The following is a 16,988-nucleotide window of genomic DNA, read 5'->3' as shown; positions in this document are numbered from 1 at the left end:
GAAAGGAGTGAAGACTTTTTCTGTTTGGCTCTAGAGAGAGCAAAGGATGGAATTTTCAAAGAGGCCAATTTAGGCTTGATATAAGGAAAATCTTCTATCTTAAAGTTATCAAGAATGAATCAGCTACCTCTGGAGGCAGTAAATATCCTCTCTTTCAGGAAGATATTCAGTGATAGGCTGGATGATTACATATTGGGGGTGTTGTAATGTAAATTATTCTAAGCCTTCTGACTCCAGAATTCGGTGATCCTGATCCTTGGATGAGAACTGGCATAGAAATATCCAATATGGCCTCTTCAGCTTACAGTTCGTTAACTTTGATGGTTGGTTGAGGGTTTGTAATAAAGCAGTTTGCTTAGTGAATCCAGTAAAGAGTGTGTCCTGCCAAATTGAGTATTTTGATCACAAGTATCATTTGGGGGCAGAATAGAAAATTAGGAAATGCTACACATGTGTATCTTGTGTATGCTTGTAAAATTAGAGGTAGGGGTGGGGTGGGGTTCCAGCTCTGGATTCTGTGATTATTTATGCTATGACCCAACTCAGGAGAAGCCAACAGATATGTCCAAACTCCAGCAGAGCTGGAGTTTGATGCCAGGGTCTCAACTTCTGTTTATGTGCTCTTTCCACTACTTTGCACAGGGAATGCTAAATTTGGAATCAGAATTCAAATTGCAGCTATGTGATTCTAGGCAAATAACTTTTCTGGGCCTTAGTTTCCACATCTCTGAAAAGATGGGATTGAGTGAGAGGACCTCCAAATGCCATCCAGCCCTATTTTCTGTAATAATAATAGTAGTGGTAATAGCAGCTAGCATTTATGTGGCACTTTAAGGTTTGTAAAGCATTTTAGATACATTTTCTCATTTGATACTAATAACTCTGTGAGGTAAGAGCTGCTATTATCCCCATTTTATAGAAGAGACAACTAAAGCCAAGAGGTTAAAGTAACTTAGCCAGTATCACACAACTAGTAAATGTCTGAGGCAGAATTTGAACTCATTTTCCTTTCTCCAAGTTCAACACACTGCACCACCCAGCTGCCTCTCATCATATGTACTGTCATCCAGCTGTTTCTTAACTAGACCTTAGCTTCATAGATTTGAGCTGGAAAGGATCTTGGAGGCCCTCTGGTCTAGCTCCCTCACTTTACAGATGAGGTAACTGAGTCCTAGATGGTTCAGTGACTAACCCAAAATCATACAAGTAGGATTTGAATCCAAGGCCTCTGACTGTAAATCCAGCATTCTTTTCACTCTGCCATTTGCCTGCAGAGGGCTTCACGAACCAGTTCTTATTGGTTCTATTCTGGGCTGGTACATGATTTCCCTAACACCTTTAATTTTTTGAGTATCTATCCAAAACTGGAAACTGATATAATCTGTTTTCGTGAATGCTATATAGTGTTTCTATAAGTCACTGGTAATCATGGAGGAATGTCACTGCAGGGACAAAACGAAGTAGTATTCCAAACTGGTTGCATAGAGGTCTTCAAAACTGAAACAACAAACAAAAAAACAAATATTTTTAAAAAGCGCTTACTGTGTGCCACTGGGTGAGTTAGGAAGTTTAGATGATAATAATGAATGACACTTCAATATCAAAGGCTGAATTTGAACCCTGTTTTTTCTTGACTCTATTACTCTTTTTATTACCTCACACTGCCTCCCTATCCTTATAGCCTAGGAGGGAATTAAGGCATAAATAGGTTGTCACAAGAGCAGGGAAAGTGTTCTGCCTTTCAAGTTGGGAAACCTGAGGTTATCAGAGCCCAGAATCCTAGGTTGAAACAGCTTCAGGTTGTAGGTTGTAGTTGCTCTCCCTCCCCCACCCCCACCCCCACCCCCATTCCCAAACAGCCCAAGGTGTGTTTTTATAATCATTAACAAGTAAGTGTTTAATAGAGCCCTGAAAATTAGCAGTAGCTCACTTACATAGGACCAGAAAGAACCAAACTGAGTTCTTAAGAATTCAATCTTAGAGTCATAAGAATTTTAATGCAAATCAAAAATACAACCCATTTTACTTAGGTTTTAAGCCAGTGATCTCTAAACTTTTTTTTTTTTTAAATTCTGAAGACCTACAAGTAAAAAAAAAATCTTTGAGCACATATTGCCATGAAACACTTATCTGTGAATTATATCCCTGTATTGCCATACTAATAATATGTACATTATAACCGTACAAAAAATAAAAATGAAAAATGAGATAAAGATGAAGTAACATTTGATATTTTATTGAAAGCATTAAATTATTCTGCTGTCATTAATATGTAATTAATGATTGTTAATTATCAGTAATGAAATATTCTTTACGGTACTACGATTGAAGATGCTTCATTATTTTTGAAAATCTTAGTTTAATATTTTGTGTTACTGTGATTTGTAGCTCCAGTTATAAGTTCAGTTTACTTCAGTTCTTAGTTTTGATGAATACCATAGTGGAAAAAGATGCCTCACAAAGATATAAATACCATTGAAAGAAGTATAGCCTTGATTATTCTTATTAAAGCATGATACTTATTTTATGCAAAGGTTTTGATGAGATTCAGCTAGTAAATTTCCATCTTTCCTAATGTTCTTGCAAACCAATTGGAAGGTGTTATATTTTTAATGAATGGGTTCAAAACCCACTGAACCTCATTTTCTGGAAGATTTCCAAACAGGTTAGAATATTCTGTTTCTGGTGTTTTAAGTATATACAGAGGAGAGTTTTTATAGGTGACACATTATTTTCAGTCCCTCAGACAAGACAGAGTAAGTATCCAAAAGGGGAAGATAGTCAACAGTAGCAAATGCTGCAGGTAAGTCAAGAGGGATGAGGTTTGAGAAAAGGCTATCACTTTTGGCAAATAAGAAATCACTGGTAACTAGGAAGAGAGCACTTTCAGTTGAATCAGGAGTCATGGATAATGAGAAGGTTGAGAAGGTGGAATACACAAAGGATAGTGCCATCTTCAAAGAAGCTGGGAAGAGTGGTGGGTTTGGAAGGAAGCATAATGGAATGAGAACTGCATTTCCAATTAACATCTGTCCATGCCTGAGAATTTTGCTTGGGCTTTTGCAACAGGTGTGTGAGTGGGATTAAGTTGTAATCACCTTGAAGAGTGGATACTGTTGAAGGCCAGAGGTGGAAAGTGTTGAGCTATAATAGATTAAGAGGGTGATAGATTGGTTGTTGCAGGTAAGGTGAGATGTGATCCATCTTCCCATCCTCCAATTGGTTGATCACACGTCTCAGCACCATACCACAGTCCCCACTTTGCCATAAGCCAAAGATTCTTAATCTTTTTGGTGCCATGGACTTCTTGGCAATATGCTGAAGCCTTACGGACTTCTTCTCAGAATATTTGTTGCCTACATTCAAAACTATATTTCAATTAGACATTAGTAAAAATAAAGATGTAATTTTTTTTTCTCACCCAAGTTCATAAAACTCTGAAATCGATCCGTGGACTGCTGTGGACCCAGCAACATCACTGTGATTTGTAAGTGTCTGGAGGCTGGTCCTATTTATTTATTTATTCATTTATTTTTAAGGCAATTGGGGTTAAGTGATTTGCCCAAGGTCACACAGCTAGTAAGTGTGAAGTGTTTGGTCTGAGGCTGGATTTGAACTCGGGTCCTCCTGACTTCAGGGCCGGTGCTCTATCCATTGCGCCACCTAGCTGCCCCACAATTTCTTAATGATATATATATATATATATTATATATATATATATTATATATATATATATAATAGTACTGTTTTTAAGGCCTGCATATAATCGTGGTTTTAGGTTTTAGTTCTCATCCATATGTTGGTTGTGCTTTGTCATTTTTGTTGGTAGGTCCTGAACTTTGGAGACAAGATCTGTCTCAGGTTCTGTAAGATTCCTGGCTTGAACAAGGTGACCTCAAAGACCCCTTCCAGCATTAGATTCTGTGATTCTTTGTGCAGTGACCCATCTGCTTCTTAATTAGACGAGAAGACTTCCTGAGTCTGCTGTTATTGGTTCTACTGTTAATTGCTACGTAACCTAGATCATTAAACTGTTATCTGTGACCATGGGCAAGTAATACGACCATTGTATTTAGACGAGACTATTTGGTCTAGCCTCCTAATTTTACAGATGAAGAAAATGAGGCCTCCCGAAGTTAGTGATTTGACCACCTGCTCGTAGGAACTGAGTAGCAGAGCTGGACCTCGAATCCAGGTGTTCCAGTTCCAAACTTAGCATCCTTCCCTGCTTCTAACTTATACAATGGGGATTATCGTAATCGTACTACTCACCAATGCACAGCATTGTTGTAAGGAAAGTGTTTGGTTAACCATAAGGCATTATAGAAAGGTGGTTTTGTTAGTAATCAATTAATCAACAAGTATTTATTAAGACACCTACAATGTTTCAAAAACTCTGCTAGGCGGCAGGAGTGGGGAACCTAAGGCTCAAGCCCACATATGACCCTCTAGGTTCTCAAGTGCGGCCCTTTGCCTAAACTCAAACTTCTGTGAAGGGGCACATGTGGCCTTGAGGCCGTAGGTTCCCCACCCCCTTCTAGGCATGTAAGTACAAAAGCAATCCAGCCTCTTCCATCAAGGACCTTGCGTTCTGTTGAGAGATATAACACAGCATGTTCACAGATAAGTAAAATATAGGATATAAACAAAAGAAATACACAGTGATTTGGGGTTGGGGGAGGAGCAATCTATTTCTAGATTTGTGTTATGCTTGAGTGCTTTGTTTTGATTTTTAGTTTTGATTTTGGTAACTGTGTTCTAGAACATTACAAAACATGAAATTTTTTTCCCTATTCAAAAAAATAAATTATAATAATAGCTGACATTTATATAGTACTTACTACATACCATTCCTATACTAGCACTTTATAATTATCTCATTTTATCCTCACAACAAGCCTGGTAGATAGGTGCTATTATCATCCCCATTTTACATATGAGGAAACTGAGGTAAACAGAGGTTAAAGGTACTTGCAATGGGTCACTAGTGTCTGAAGTTGGATATGAAATCAGGTCTTCCTGACTCCAGGCCCAGTGCTTAGTATCCACTGCACCACCTAGCCACCCCGAAAAAGAAATGTCAAATATTCAGAAAAAAATATGCAAGGATCTTTGCTGTTTTTTTTCTTTGAGATACAAAATGTTTAACTTGCCTGTTTTTAAAATTGGGTAGAGAATATAGACCTTAATTCACTAGATAAAATTAATACTAAAGATATATGTACTTCATTGACAGGCAGCATGGCATGGTGGTAAGGCCACTGGATCTGAAATGGTGAGAGGTATGGGTTCAAATCCTGACCCTTAGCAGCTGTGTAGTAATGGACAGGTCACTTAACCTGTCAGCCTGTCTCTTCACTCATAAAATGAGGATGATTCTACCTGTAGTACTTACCTCAAAGGTTATTGTCAGTATCGAATGAGATGATATATGAGAAGCCAGCAAAACAAAACACCGGAGGCGGAGACAAAGCCTGGTTTAGTAGGTTTTGAGGTTAGTGTTAGCCAAAGGTCACACCCTATTGTTTACTCAGGCTAGGGCTTCAGAGTGTTATCACTTATCTCAGGCTCTTTGAAAATTGATTACCTGATTAATCACTGTTCACCATTTTTCCACTGCTCTAATGTTAATCTCAGAGAAGTTCTGTTCATTGGAACTCTCCCCTCATTAGTCTCCAGAAATCAAATTGAGGTATAGATTTAGCCCTGAGGCTATATATTCCCTGCCACTGACCAAAAGAAACACTTTTTCCGTTCTCTCTCTCTTTCTCTCTCTCTTTCTTTGCCTCTCTCTCTTTCTCTCTCTCTCTTTGCCTCTCTCTCTCTCTGCCTCTCTCTCTCTCTGTGCCTCTCTTGCCACATATAACATATGATATGTGTGTTTATATATGTATATAGACACACATACATATATATATATTTTGCCTTTGTGTACATGTATTTAATTCATGGTGGACCCCTCACAGTCAGTAATCAGTAAATATTTATTAAGCTCTCACTATGTGCCAGGCACTGTGCTAAGCACTGGGGATACAAATTAGAAAACAAAAGACAGTCCCCGCCCTCAAGAAGTTTACAATCTATCGGGGGAAAAGAATGCACAAAAGAAAGCTAAGGCAGACTTCATAGGAATAAGAGATGGACTGATGCAGACTTCATATCAATCAGACACCCTAAAAGCACCCTTTTGCTATTGGGCCAACATAAGCATGCAGTTTTTGTAACCCACTTAATGTTTGCCCAAATTTCTTCCTTCCAAACTACTAGATGAATTTCTGCCCCACATGAGGGAGTGGTTTCCAAGGATGAAATTTTAAGTTGCGGCATTCTTCTAGAGAATTGAGGCCAGCGTATCAGCAGTATTAAGAGGGGAAGAAAAATGTTCTCTCATAGAGTCTCTCGTTACCTAGTTACTGGTTCTAAATTTCAAAGTGATATTTAGTTAACTAATGGGAAGATACCAGCACCTACAGTGTTGTATTTATAATTGTAAAGAAAGAGAGCATGAGGAAAATTATCTCTGTGTGGGTGTTATGTGTATTGCCTAGAGTTGTAAAGCAAGGAAATATGCCCAGTAGTGGTAAATGGTTCTCTTGTTAACCTCCAATCTGGCTGGTCTCCCCTCTGAAAGTTTCTTTTCTTGTTCTAGGATTGTTCTCTGCCAGACTTGAGATGGCTTCCAGTCATGCTGCTGCTCTTTCCTATTCTATTCTTCTTTCCTACAGAGGACGTGCTGCTATGCCAGTGTCTCCTGTGGCCTCAGTCTGCTCACTTTCCACTTTGATCTTAAAATTTTGTCTGACAGAGTCAGACTAAAATTCCACCTTTGGCCCCATCTAAGGCCAGGGATTTAGCATCTTGCTCTTTCAAAGCTGACCGCTACCACTGTATTCCTTGGCTGATACTTTTAGGTCTTGCACTGTGCTTAAATGTCGAAAGGGCCATCATTTTTCGCTGTCAGTGTGAAGCACCACCTCAGTAAGAAGCTGTCCATCCTCCAGGGACAGAACAGACACCCTTCAGGAGTTTTTGGAAAAGTCACAAATGGCACAGATTAGGATTGGGAGAGGGGTAGAGGAGGGTGGAATGATGGGCATGTTCTGTAAGGGGAGTATTCAAAGTAATTTGTGTTCTATTGCACATGGAATCATATACTGGAGATTATCTCTGGGGATACAGGAAAAACAAGCTGATGAACCAGCCTTAGTCTGCTCAGGTCTGTGGCTCCAGCCCTGATTTAAAGAGATACAGCTGTGTCCAATAAGCTGGAGGCCTTCCTCATTTGCATTGAGAAATGGATTGACTTTTTTGTATGTGTCTTACTGATAAGTTAAATCCAGTTTGGGTGGTGTCCTGAAGGTCGAAGTTTCAATCCAGTTGTACTAGTAGGAGTAAAAGACTCCACCTCAAGACTTGACCTGACAAGTTCCAGAATTGGAACTGTGTAGGCAGACAGCTGGGCCTCTGGTGATTGAGTTGGGGGGTGGGTGCGGGCGAAGGAAGGTGGTAATGCATTCTGTGTGTCTAGATATTCAAGAAGGAGAAGGAGAGAGACAGAGAGGAGACACACACACACACACACACACACACACACACAAGAGATGAGAACCTCCCTAGGGTAAAACGATGATAAAGTTATCTAGGTTAGTTATCTAAGATAAAGACTAGGCAAATGTCAGGGTTAACCAAAGGCAAACAGAGCAGATACAGTTTCACTTCCATTCCTCCCAACACATTTCATTAAAAAGAAAGAAATCTTGTCTTCTAATTGAGTTTTATAAAAGTAAATTCATGAAGAAATATATGTATGTATATACATACATGTATTTTTATACATATATATATCTTTACATCTATATATGTGAATAAAGTAAATGTGATGAGGTGGGTACCAATAAACATCTTATTAAGGGGTCAGATCTTATTTCATCTTTTTGTCGCTAACCTTAAACATAGCAGTAGGTGCTTAGTGAATGAATATTTAATTAATTTAAGGCAATACTCATTGTGGAGGTAGTATCTTTATGGGAAAGACAGTGAACTATTTTTAAAGAAAACAAATACAATTTTCGTTTTAGGTTACCTTTTTTTCATTTCAGACCTTCCAAACTGGCATTTGAATAACAAAGCATTTTGGATGGAAGTAGTAGGGATGGTGGGGTTATCCATGGTTCATTGGGTCAACCTGGTGAAGATAATCATTTAACCCACTACCAGTTTGATCCAGACAAAACACTGAATTTAGTTGTATTCTCTTTTGAGAATGATCCTGTGTATCCTGTATTAGGTATAAATACAGTAAAATGAATTGTACTTTCTACCACCTGTGATATAAGAAAAGTGACTGTTCAACCCAATTATTTTTAATTGAAACTGAAATTACTAAGAACTTCACCAAATAAAAACATCTCACTATTAAAAAAAAGGAGGGGGAGAGGTTTGTATATGAAATGGAGCTATTATGGTTGGGTTTTGTTTTTTTTTTGGTATACATTAAATTTAATCTGATAGCAACAAAGATTCCTTGTTTGTTTGTGTCTTCTTTCTGAACTTCCTTCTGTTTTCATCTGTGATTCACTCCATTTCAAGCACACATAGGTATGACTGGAAATTTGTTTAACAAATTTTTTTGAGTGCCAAGTGCATTCAAGCCATAGCAAGGTGTATTAGACACATCCCTGCTTCCAGGAACTTCAGATTCTAAATATTAACTATATGGGACAGTGCTAACTTTCTGTTCATCCCCATTCATGGCTATGATAAAACTAATAAAACTTTTCCAGACTTTGAAATGAAACTCCCCAGCTAGTCCTGGTCATTTAATAAAACTATTCTCTGCTGACTACTGATAAGAGCATTTCTTTTCCTTTTTATTAGTTCACAGGTGCAGTTTTATTTAGATAACAGTGTATAATACATAATCTATTATGTGTCATTTTATTATTATCAGATTTTAAATGCGTTGGGTTTTTTTAATTGAAGTTTGGGCCAAATTTTGTTGTATCAGTAATTTCCTTGTTACAGGAAACTAACATAGGTTCTTAAAAAGATCAGACTAGAAAGCTACGCTATTGCTCTGAAGTTCACTTTTTTAAAGTATGACATGGTGTTCCAAAATAATAATAGCTATTAGCTAATATTTATATAGTGCTTACTTTGTGCCCAGCTCTTTGCTAATTGTTTTACAATCATTGTATCATTTGATCCTTACAACAACCCTGGGAGGTCGGTGCTGTTATCCCCGTTTTACAGATGAGGAAACTGAGGCAGAGGTAAAGTGACTTACCCAGGATCATACAACTAGAAAGTGTCTGAGGCTGGATTTGAACTCAGGTCTTTCTGACTCCAGGCCTGGCAGTCTATCCACTGTACCACCTCATTGCCTAAAGTTATCTCCAAATACATCAAGTTATTGTTTTTAAGTTATTATCGCCATCATTAAGTCTTTCAATGCTTACTTTTTGCAAAGGTTTGCAGAATGAGAAGAAAATTCCTACTACAATATAGTTTAATAGTGAGCAAGTATATGGAACTCAAGTATATTCTGTTGGTATTGTATCTCAAGTTCTCTGACTCTAAGGATCATAGGAGCATAGATTTGAGCTAGAATAAAATCATCTAATCTAAGCTCTTCAGTTGCTAGAGGGGGTCACTGAGACCCAAAGAGTTGAAGTCCCTAGCTCAAGGTCATGCCAACTCCATCCAAATCCAGTGTTCTTTCCACTGTACAAGCCGCCTCCCCTCTCCACATGTATGCCTTCATACATATAGGCACATCAAAGGAAAAGGATGAGTGGTTGTATTCAGGTCAATGATGATTTCATAGACAAAGTAGAATTATGTTTTACATTGGGACAGCATTAGTAGTTCATTTATTTTCCTTTCCCAAAAAATAACCAATAATATACATAATTTCAAAGTCTAAGATTATCTTTTTAAATTTATTTTATTTTTAATTTATGGAATAAAACAAGCATTTCTATAACATAGTATAATTTTTAAAAAAAGATGATTGCACATGAAACTGCAAATCTATTATGTACAACTTGCTATTTCTTTTAAAAATATGACAAAGTTATCATATTCAGCTTGGTGTCTGAGATGCTAGAACTTCAGGTCATCACCTGCCTCAGCAAGGCATCAGAGTAGGCTTTTACTGGTCTGTAGTGTTATATATTTTCCTTTACTGGTCTGTACAATATTATGTATTTTATTATATAATGTGCATACCCAAGAGTTTAATAGCCATTAAGTTACCATCTTATTATTTTCCCCTTAAAAAAATGCATAATGACACTGGTAAATGTCTCCATGTGCTTCTCAGTCAAGCAGTGAGTTTTATTAAATTTATTGCTGCATATTGTGCAGCATATTGCCACATAAGGGGGGAATAAATTTGTTGATAAATCTCTTCTGATGCAATAAAATACTGAACTAAAATTCAGATTTCTTTTCACTCAAATCTTTGTATACTTGACTAAAAAAAGTTAACAAAATACTATTTTAGAACATTTCTTAGATAAAGGAAATATGTCTTTGTAAAAATTAGATTATGGAACCATTTACAGAAAGGAGAGAAAATTTCAGTGATAAGTGTTAATCGGCTGAAATGAATAAATCTCTGTGAAACTCCTTAAAGTGTATTTAGTGAACCAATAACCTTTAGAAGTAAGGAAGGTAAATGGAAATGATAAGTGCCTCACAAAGGTCATGATGTCATAATTAATTTGAGGATTCCTGTGAAAACCCTAAACTCAATCTTTCTGTTTCCATTTCACTAAACAATCAGTAATGTGATGCTTGCTCTAGAGATTATTGTGGAGATATATAGACATACATACATATATAGTATATAGTGACAATATATAAAATATATAGTCACAATTGTATAATACAGAAGAATTGTTGAACATTGTTACTAATTGCAATGTAAGAGCTAATAGTTCTTCATAACTGCTTTTTGTAAGAAAGGGAGTTACTATTTCAGAATGTAGAAACTTCCCATTTCAATTGAAGTGATACAGTAATCAGTAATGGAAGTTTGGGGATTTAAAGCTACAAATTAAGGAAAGAAATAAAATAATTGTTAAAAATGGAGACTATTCATTTTTTATGATTTCCAAAGAAAAACTATATCTGGTATAGCTATCGGTATTTTTATTTTTTATGTAGAATTGATACAGAAAGTTAGATCTGGAAGGTAACTTAGAAATCTCTTCCAATGTCCTTATTTTTGTTGTTGTTCAATCATGTCATTCATGTTGTGTAACCCCAATTAGGGTTTTCTTGGCAAAAATATTAAAGTGGTTTACCATTTCCTTCTCCAGCTCATTTTACAGATGAGGAAATTGAGGCAAACAGGGTTTGGTGTCACACAGCTAGTAAGTGTCTGAGGCTGGATTTGAACTCGGGAAGGGGAGTCCTCCTGACTCCAGGCCCAGCGCTCTATCCACTGGGCCACCTAGCTGCTCTTCTTTACCTATTCAGAAAGTGGACCTCTGAGAGGTTAAGTGTTTTGCCTAAGGTTTAAAAGATCTGAGATCTCATCAGTGTAAGGATTCTCTATGCTCATATGGTTAGCCTAATCCTTGGAATGGGCAACCAGATGGTCTAGTGGATAGAGTGCTGGGCCTGGAGTTAGGTGGAGTGCTCCTCCTGAGTTCAAATCCAGCCTCAGATCTTACTAGCTGTGGGACCCTGAGTAAGTCACTTAACCCTGTTTGCCTCAGTTTCCTCATCAATAAAATGATCTGGAGAAGGAAATGGAAAACCACTCCAGCATCTTGGCCAAGAAAACCCCAAATGGGGTTACAGAGAGTTGGACAAAACTGAAAAATGACTAAACAACAAATACTTGGAATCCAAAGACAAATAAGGGGAAACTGTGGGCACCAAAGAGTCTAAACATTTCAGCCTGTGGCCTAGCTCTTAAGGATTGAGTCAGTTTGATTCTAGAACTATGGTATGTATTGATATCAATTATTCACTAAGGGCCTACTATGTTCCTGAAATGAATCCATTCCCCTTGCCTTTTAGAATCACTTGCCTCCCTTCAAGGGTTACATCCTACACAAAGCTGTTTCTGATCCCTCCCAGCTGCTAGTGTCTCCCCTTCTAATTATCCTATTTTTTTTTTCATGTATTTGGTGTTCAGCTACATGCATATATGCTCTTTTCCCTAATAGAATACAAGTTCTTTGAGCCAGGGACTATTTCATTTTTTCTTTTTGAATCCTTAATGAATACCATAGTGTCTAGCACATAGCAGGCACCTACTGCCTGCTGATTGATTGCAAGCATTGAGAATACAAAGGGGAAAAAAATGAAAAAACAGCTTCTACCATCAAGGAACCGATATTCTCCTCTATAAAAGTTTTTGTCTCATATTGTTCCAAAGCATTGCTTCTCCCAATGCAGATCAATGCTCCCACCCTTCTTAGTTCTTGAGTTGCTTTGTCCTTTTAGTCAGTATTTTGGTGACAAATATCTCAGCCTAAATGAGGCTGATCATTTGGCACCAGACATTTGCAATCTGTTACTGGGATATTGTTGAAGCCTTCCCAGTTAGGTATTACCTGTGATATTTATGCTCCAAGAACTCAAGATCTCCTCCAGCCAGAACAAAGCATCCAAGTAGGACTTCAGTGGAGAAACACTAAAAGATATTGAGATAACACAGGAATTAGTCCATTTAATGAAGAGGCTCAATCATTTTTCCCAAGAGACATTATAGGATAATAGGATTTGGAGCTAAAAGGAACATTAGAGATCATCTAATCTAGAGGTTCTTAATCTTTTTTGTGTCAATGGACCTGTTTGGCAATCTGATGAAACCTATGGAACTCCTCTAGAAATAATCCATAAAACAAAATACTAAGGATTACAAAGGTAACCAATCATAGTGAAATGTTATTTTTTTAAAAAAACACAATTTTTTAAGTTCACAGATCCCAAGGTTAAGCACCCCTAATCTAATTCAATCCCTTTATAGAAGAGGAAACTGAATTTCAGAGAGGTTGTACCAGCAAGCATTTATTAAGCACTTAGTATGTACCTGGTATTATGAGAATCTGTGGAGACAAAATGACAAAAATAAAGTAGTTCCTGCCTTCAAAGAGGTTATATTCTATGGGAGAGAGCAAATAGAACGTTATACTGATACTAGTAGAATGCAAGCTTGTGAGGGCAAGGATTGTGTTGTCACCCGTGCCTGCAATATTCTTCCCTTTCATCTTTACTTACTGGTTTCCTAATTAAAATCCCATCTTCTATAGGAAGCTTACTTAACCCTAGTGCCTTCCCTTTTTAAAAATAATTTTCTATTTATCCTACACGTAACTTGTTTGCACGTATCTGTTCGTTGTCTCCTCCATTAGATTCCCCTCAAGGGAAGGGACTGTCTTTTGCTTCTTTTTGTATTCTCAGTGCTTAGTACAGTGTCTGACACATAGTAGGCTCTTGACAAATGTTTCTTGACTGGCTGACTGATTTATATACTTAACATATATACTTAACAACGCTGAAATGATTTGAATTACCTAAAGTCACATGGGTACTAACTAGTAGTGGAGCCTTCTCACTCCAAATCCAGTGTTCTCTCCACTGTGTCCTCTGGAACTCCCATTCTAAAATTAATAAATTTCCCTTAATTTTATATCTCTTACTCTCATATAGTCCTTCCATCTTCAGGCTCTTGCTGAGACTTGTACTTCCCTGTCCAATGACTCTGCATCTCTTGACTGTCATTTCCATCACTTGTTGCACATTCTCTCATGGCTCCTGACTCACTGGTCCTTAAGAGAGTAGGAGAATACTCCTTGTTCCCCTTGGCCATTTCCAGATTCTTCCTCTTTAGCCATGACTCAGCATCCGCTTCTTTGAAGTTCACTCTCATCATGATTTATCACCCATTACAGATCCTCACAGCTTCTGGGTCCACTCTCTCCCAAAACTGTCTTGTACTCATTTTCTGTATGTTATACATACAGTTACGTGTATCTGTTTACGTAGTCAACCCCATTAGAAAGTAAGCCTTTGAGGGTTGAGACTAGCTGAGACTTCGACTTATGTCTTTGTATCCTAGCCCAGCGTTTGGCATATATAATATTCTACCTTCTGTTTCTTTTGTTTTTATCCATGATACCTAGAATTTTATAGTGTTTGCTTAAGGAATAATATTACTTGATGAATTAATACACCTTTAAAGATGTAAATATGAGCAAGAAACACAACCCCAAAGCCAGAGCATAACAATATGGTGACTGAATCATTTTATTTTATTATTTCTCTTTTCTTTTCTCTTATATCACAATCTCTCTTCTTTATATCACAGTTATGATGTGGGGGAGGGGATAACCTTTCCCAATTCTAGATTGAACCCTCCTTTGTAACAAAGAAAAACACTTGAGCAGAAATTCTCTCAACAGTGAGTGTATCTGATAGTCCTTGGCTTCTGCTTTGAGGAGGGAGGTATGTTTCATTTCCTATTCTCCAGGACCTTCACTGATTTTTCTATTCTTTGGAGTTTAGCTTCCTTTTAGTCATCTCTCCATTTAAATTGTTGTAGTCTTTGTGTAAATTATTTTCTTGGTTCTGCTTGTTCTACATTGCATCAGTTCATCCAAATCTTCCCTTTTCCTAGAATTCTTCATATTTTTTAGTTCTTACTACACAGTAAGATTCCATTATATTCTTTACCAAAATTCTTCAGTCGTCCCCAATCAAGGGACACCCTCTTTGTTTCCAGTTCTCTGCTACCACAAAGAATGCTGCTATGGATATTTTGGTATATACTTGACCTTTGTTTCTGTTCTTGACCACCTTGGGGCATAAAGCCCAGTAGTGAATATCTGGGTTAAAGGATACAAACAATTTCATCACTTTTCTTGCCTAATTAAAAGTTGATATTTAGTCCTTACAATATTGACAAATCTCATTTTTTGGTCATCTTTGTCAATTTATGTGCAGTGAGGTAAAACTTGAGATTTGTTTTAACTTACATTTCTCTTACTATTGGTCATGATAACTGTATATCACCAAGATTTTTAATGTTGCTTTTCAATCTGTGCTTTCTGGCACACTTTAAACATTTTTTTTTATAATTTCTAAATCTATTTGTAACATAGATCCTAATCTCTTGCCCTATATCAGTGGGAAACTGTAAGTCCTTTCATGGTGCATAGAATCCTTGATTGCACAAGTTTACCTTACTGAATTATGAACCTAAGGGACTTTGAATTGTCATATATGATTTCTCAAGGATGGCATTCTTGAAATTTATCGTATATACCTTCGGTGAGCATAGCTCTCCTCATTGTCTGTCTCACTGGACAATAATCAGGAAGTTATCAAACAGTTATCTTTGTGATTACATTTATCAAGTCACTTGGGAGATAACCACTCATGCCATCTCCTATCTATTATAATTTGTAATAATTTTTGTAAAGTGCTTAAGCACCATGCCCAGCACATAGAGTGTGCTATGTAAATGTTAGCTATTATTGTAGTTGTTATTATTATTTTGTTCATGTGCTGCCAACTAGTGTCCTGGCTCCCCTTACCAGATGTTCAGTGTCAAGAAATGTGCTATGTCAGAGGAAGCATTGTGTCAAAAATATGACTCTGGACTTAGAGTACAGGAGAGACCTGGGTTCAAATCTCAAATAGTGAGCTCATAGGCAATTCACTTAAACTTTCTGAGCCTCAGTTAACTCAGGTATAAAAAGAGTATGAGTATGTTTATAATACTTAATTCACAGCATTGTTGTGAAGATCAGATGAGACACCATTACAGTGCTTTGCAAACTATAAAGCAGTCTATAAATGTCAGCTATTATCATTGTTGTTATTATAAATGTATGCTAAAACTTAACTCCTGAGAGAAGAGCCTAATTCCTCTCACTGTACATTGCTGTGAAAGCTTTTTCTGTTGCCCAAGAATAGCACAAAATATAAATTTTTTCATCATATAGCCATCATGGATGGACCAGCAGCTATGACATTGGGTCTGGGTCCCAAAGATATATTCCCTTTTTCTTTTCCTTTATTTCAAACCACTTGGTGGGGGTGGGGGGGGCAGTTTTATCCTAAAATGGCATAACAGCTCCTGTTTAATTTTGTGTTTAATGAATGAAACCCAAAATCAGAACCCAAAGTATAAGTTAATTGGTTGAGCTATAGACTTTGACTTGTGTACCTGTAATACCTATATTTATAAAGAACCAGAAGTAAACACTTGATATTATTAAATCTCAAGATTTTGGACTAAAATAGAAAATGGGAATTCTGTTTTGCAGATGCTGCCTTCTTGTCCAGGATGCTTATGGGATATTCAGTGAAGTACATTTGGAATCCCTCTGTTCTCCTCCAGAAGATATCTCTCAGCACAACAGACAGTGGGAAGGAAAATCCTGCAGCCTGGGAGGAATGAAGATTTTACAGAGGACTACCAGAGGAAGGTTAGAATATACCTTGAAAGGACTAGACTTCTCCATAATTACTGTCACTCTCATTATCTTTAGATTTATTTCCAAGAAGAGACAAAAAATATCAACCAAATTCAGGTTAGTAAATATTTATTAGGTATCTACTGACCTAGAATACTTTGTCAGGCCTTGAGGGAGATAATAACAATAATAATAATAATAATAACAATTAAAATAAAAGAGAAATAAGAAAAAGTCCTTTGCCTTAATGGAAACTTATACATAGTAGGTAATCAAGATTTGCAACTGACTTTAATACAAAATAGGATATAGTAAGATCATTTTCACCAGAAGAATCAGGGAAGCCCTTATGGAAGACACAACATTTGAGCTGATTCTTGAAGGATGAAAGGATTTTCAGTAGATAGATATAAATGAGAGAAGAGGGAGGAAGAGGAAAAGTAGTTAGGTAAATTGCCTGAAGGGGGCTAATCTGGTATTAGTATAAAGTTAAATAAAATTTAATGTCTTATGAATTATTATCTCCCCTTTCTTTTTCAAAAA

General features: G+C 37.0%; 1 protein-coding gene across 4 annotated transcripts in view; it reads left to right on the top strand.

Annotated features, from left to right (window-relative positions):
- LOC114031900 (DNA repair-scaffolding protein-like) overlaps window positions 1–16,988 on the top strand; it is a 556,996-nt gene that overhangs the window by 411,971 nt on the left and 128,037 nt on the right. For all 4 annotated transcript variants that reach the window (XM_027847097.1, XM_027847098.1, XM_027847099.1 and 1 more), the window contains exon 11: window positions 16,296–16,457. In XM_027847097.1, the coding sequence (XP_027702898.1) occupies window positions 16,296–16,457 (162 nt within the window). The remainder of the gene's footprint in view (window positions 1–16,295; window positions 16,458–16,988) is intronic.

The sequence above is a fragment of the Vombatus ursinus genome, unplaced genomic scaffold, assembly GCF_900497805.2.
Source record: "Vombatus ursinus unplaced genomic scaffold, bare-nosed wombat genome assembly UNPS02015255.1, whole genome shotgun sequence".
NCBI classification, from domain to species: domain Eukaryota; kingdom Metazoa; phylum Chordata; class Mammalia; order Diprotodontia; family Vombatidae; genus Vombatus; species Vombatus ursinus.
The sequence above is the reverse complement of the archived record's forward strand: the minus strand, read 5'-3'. Positions and strand labels throughout refer to the sequence as shown.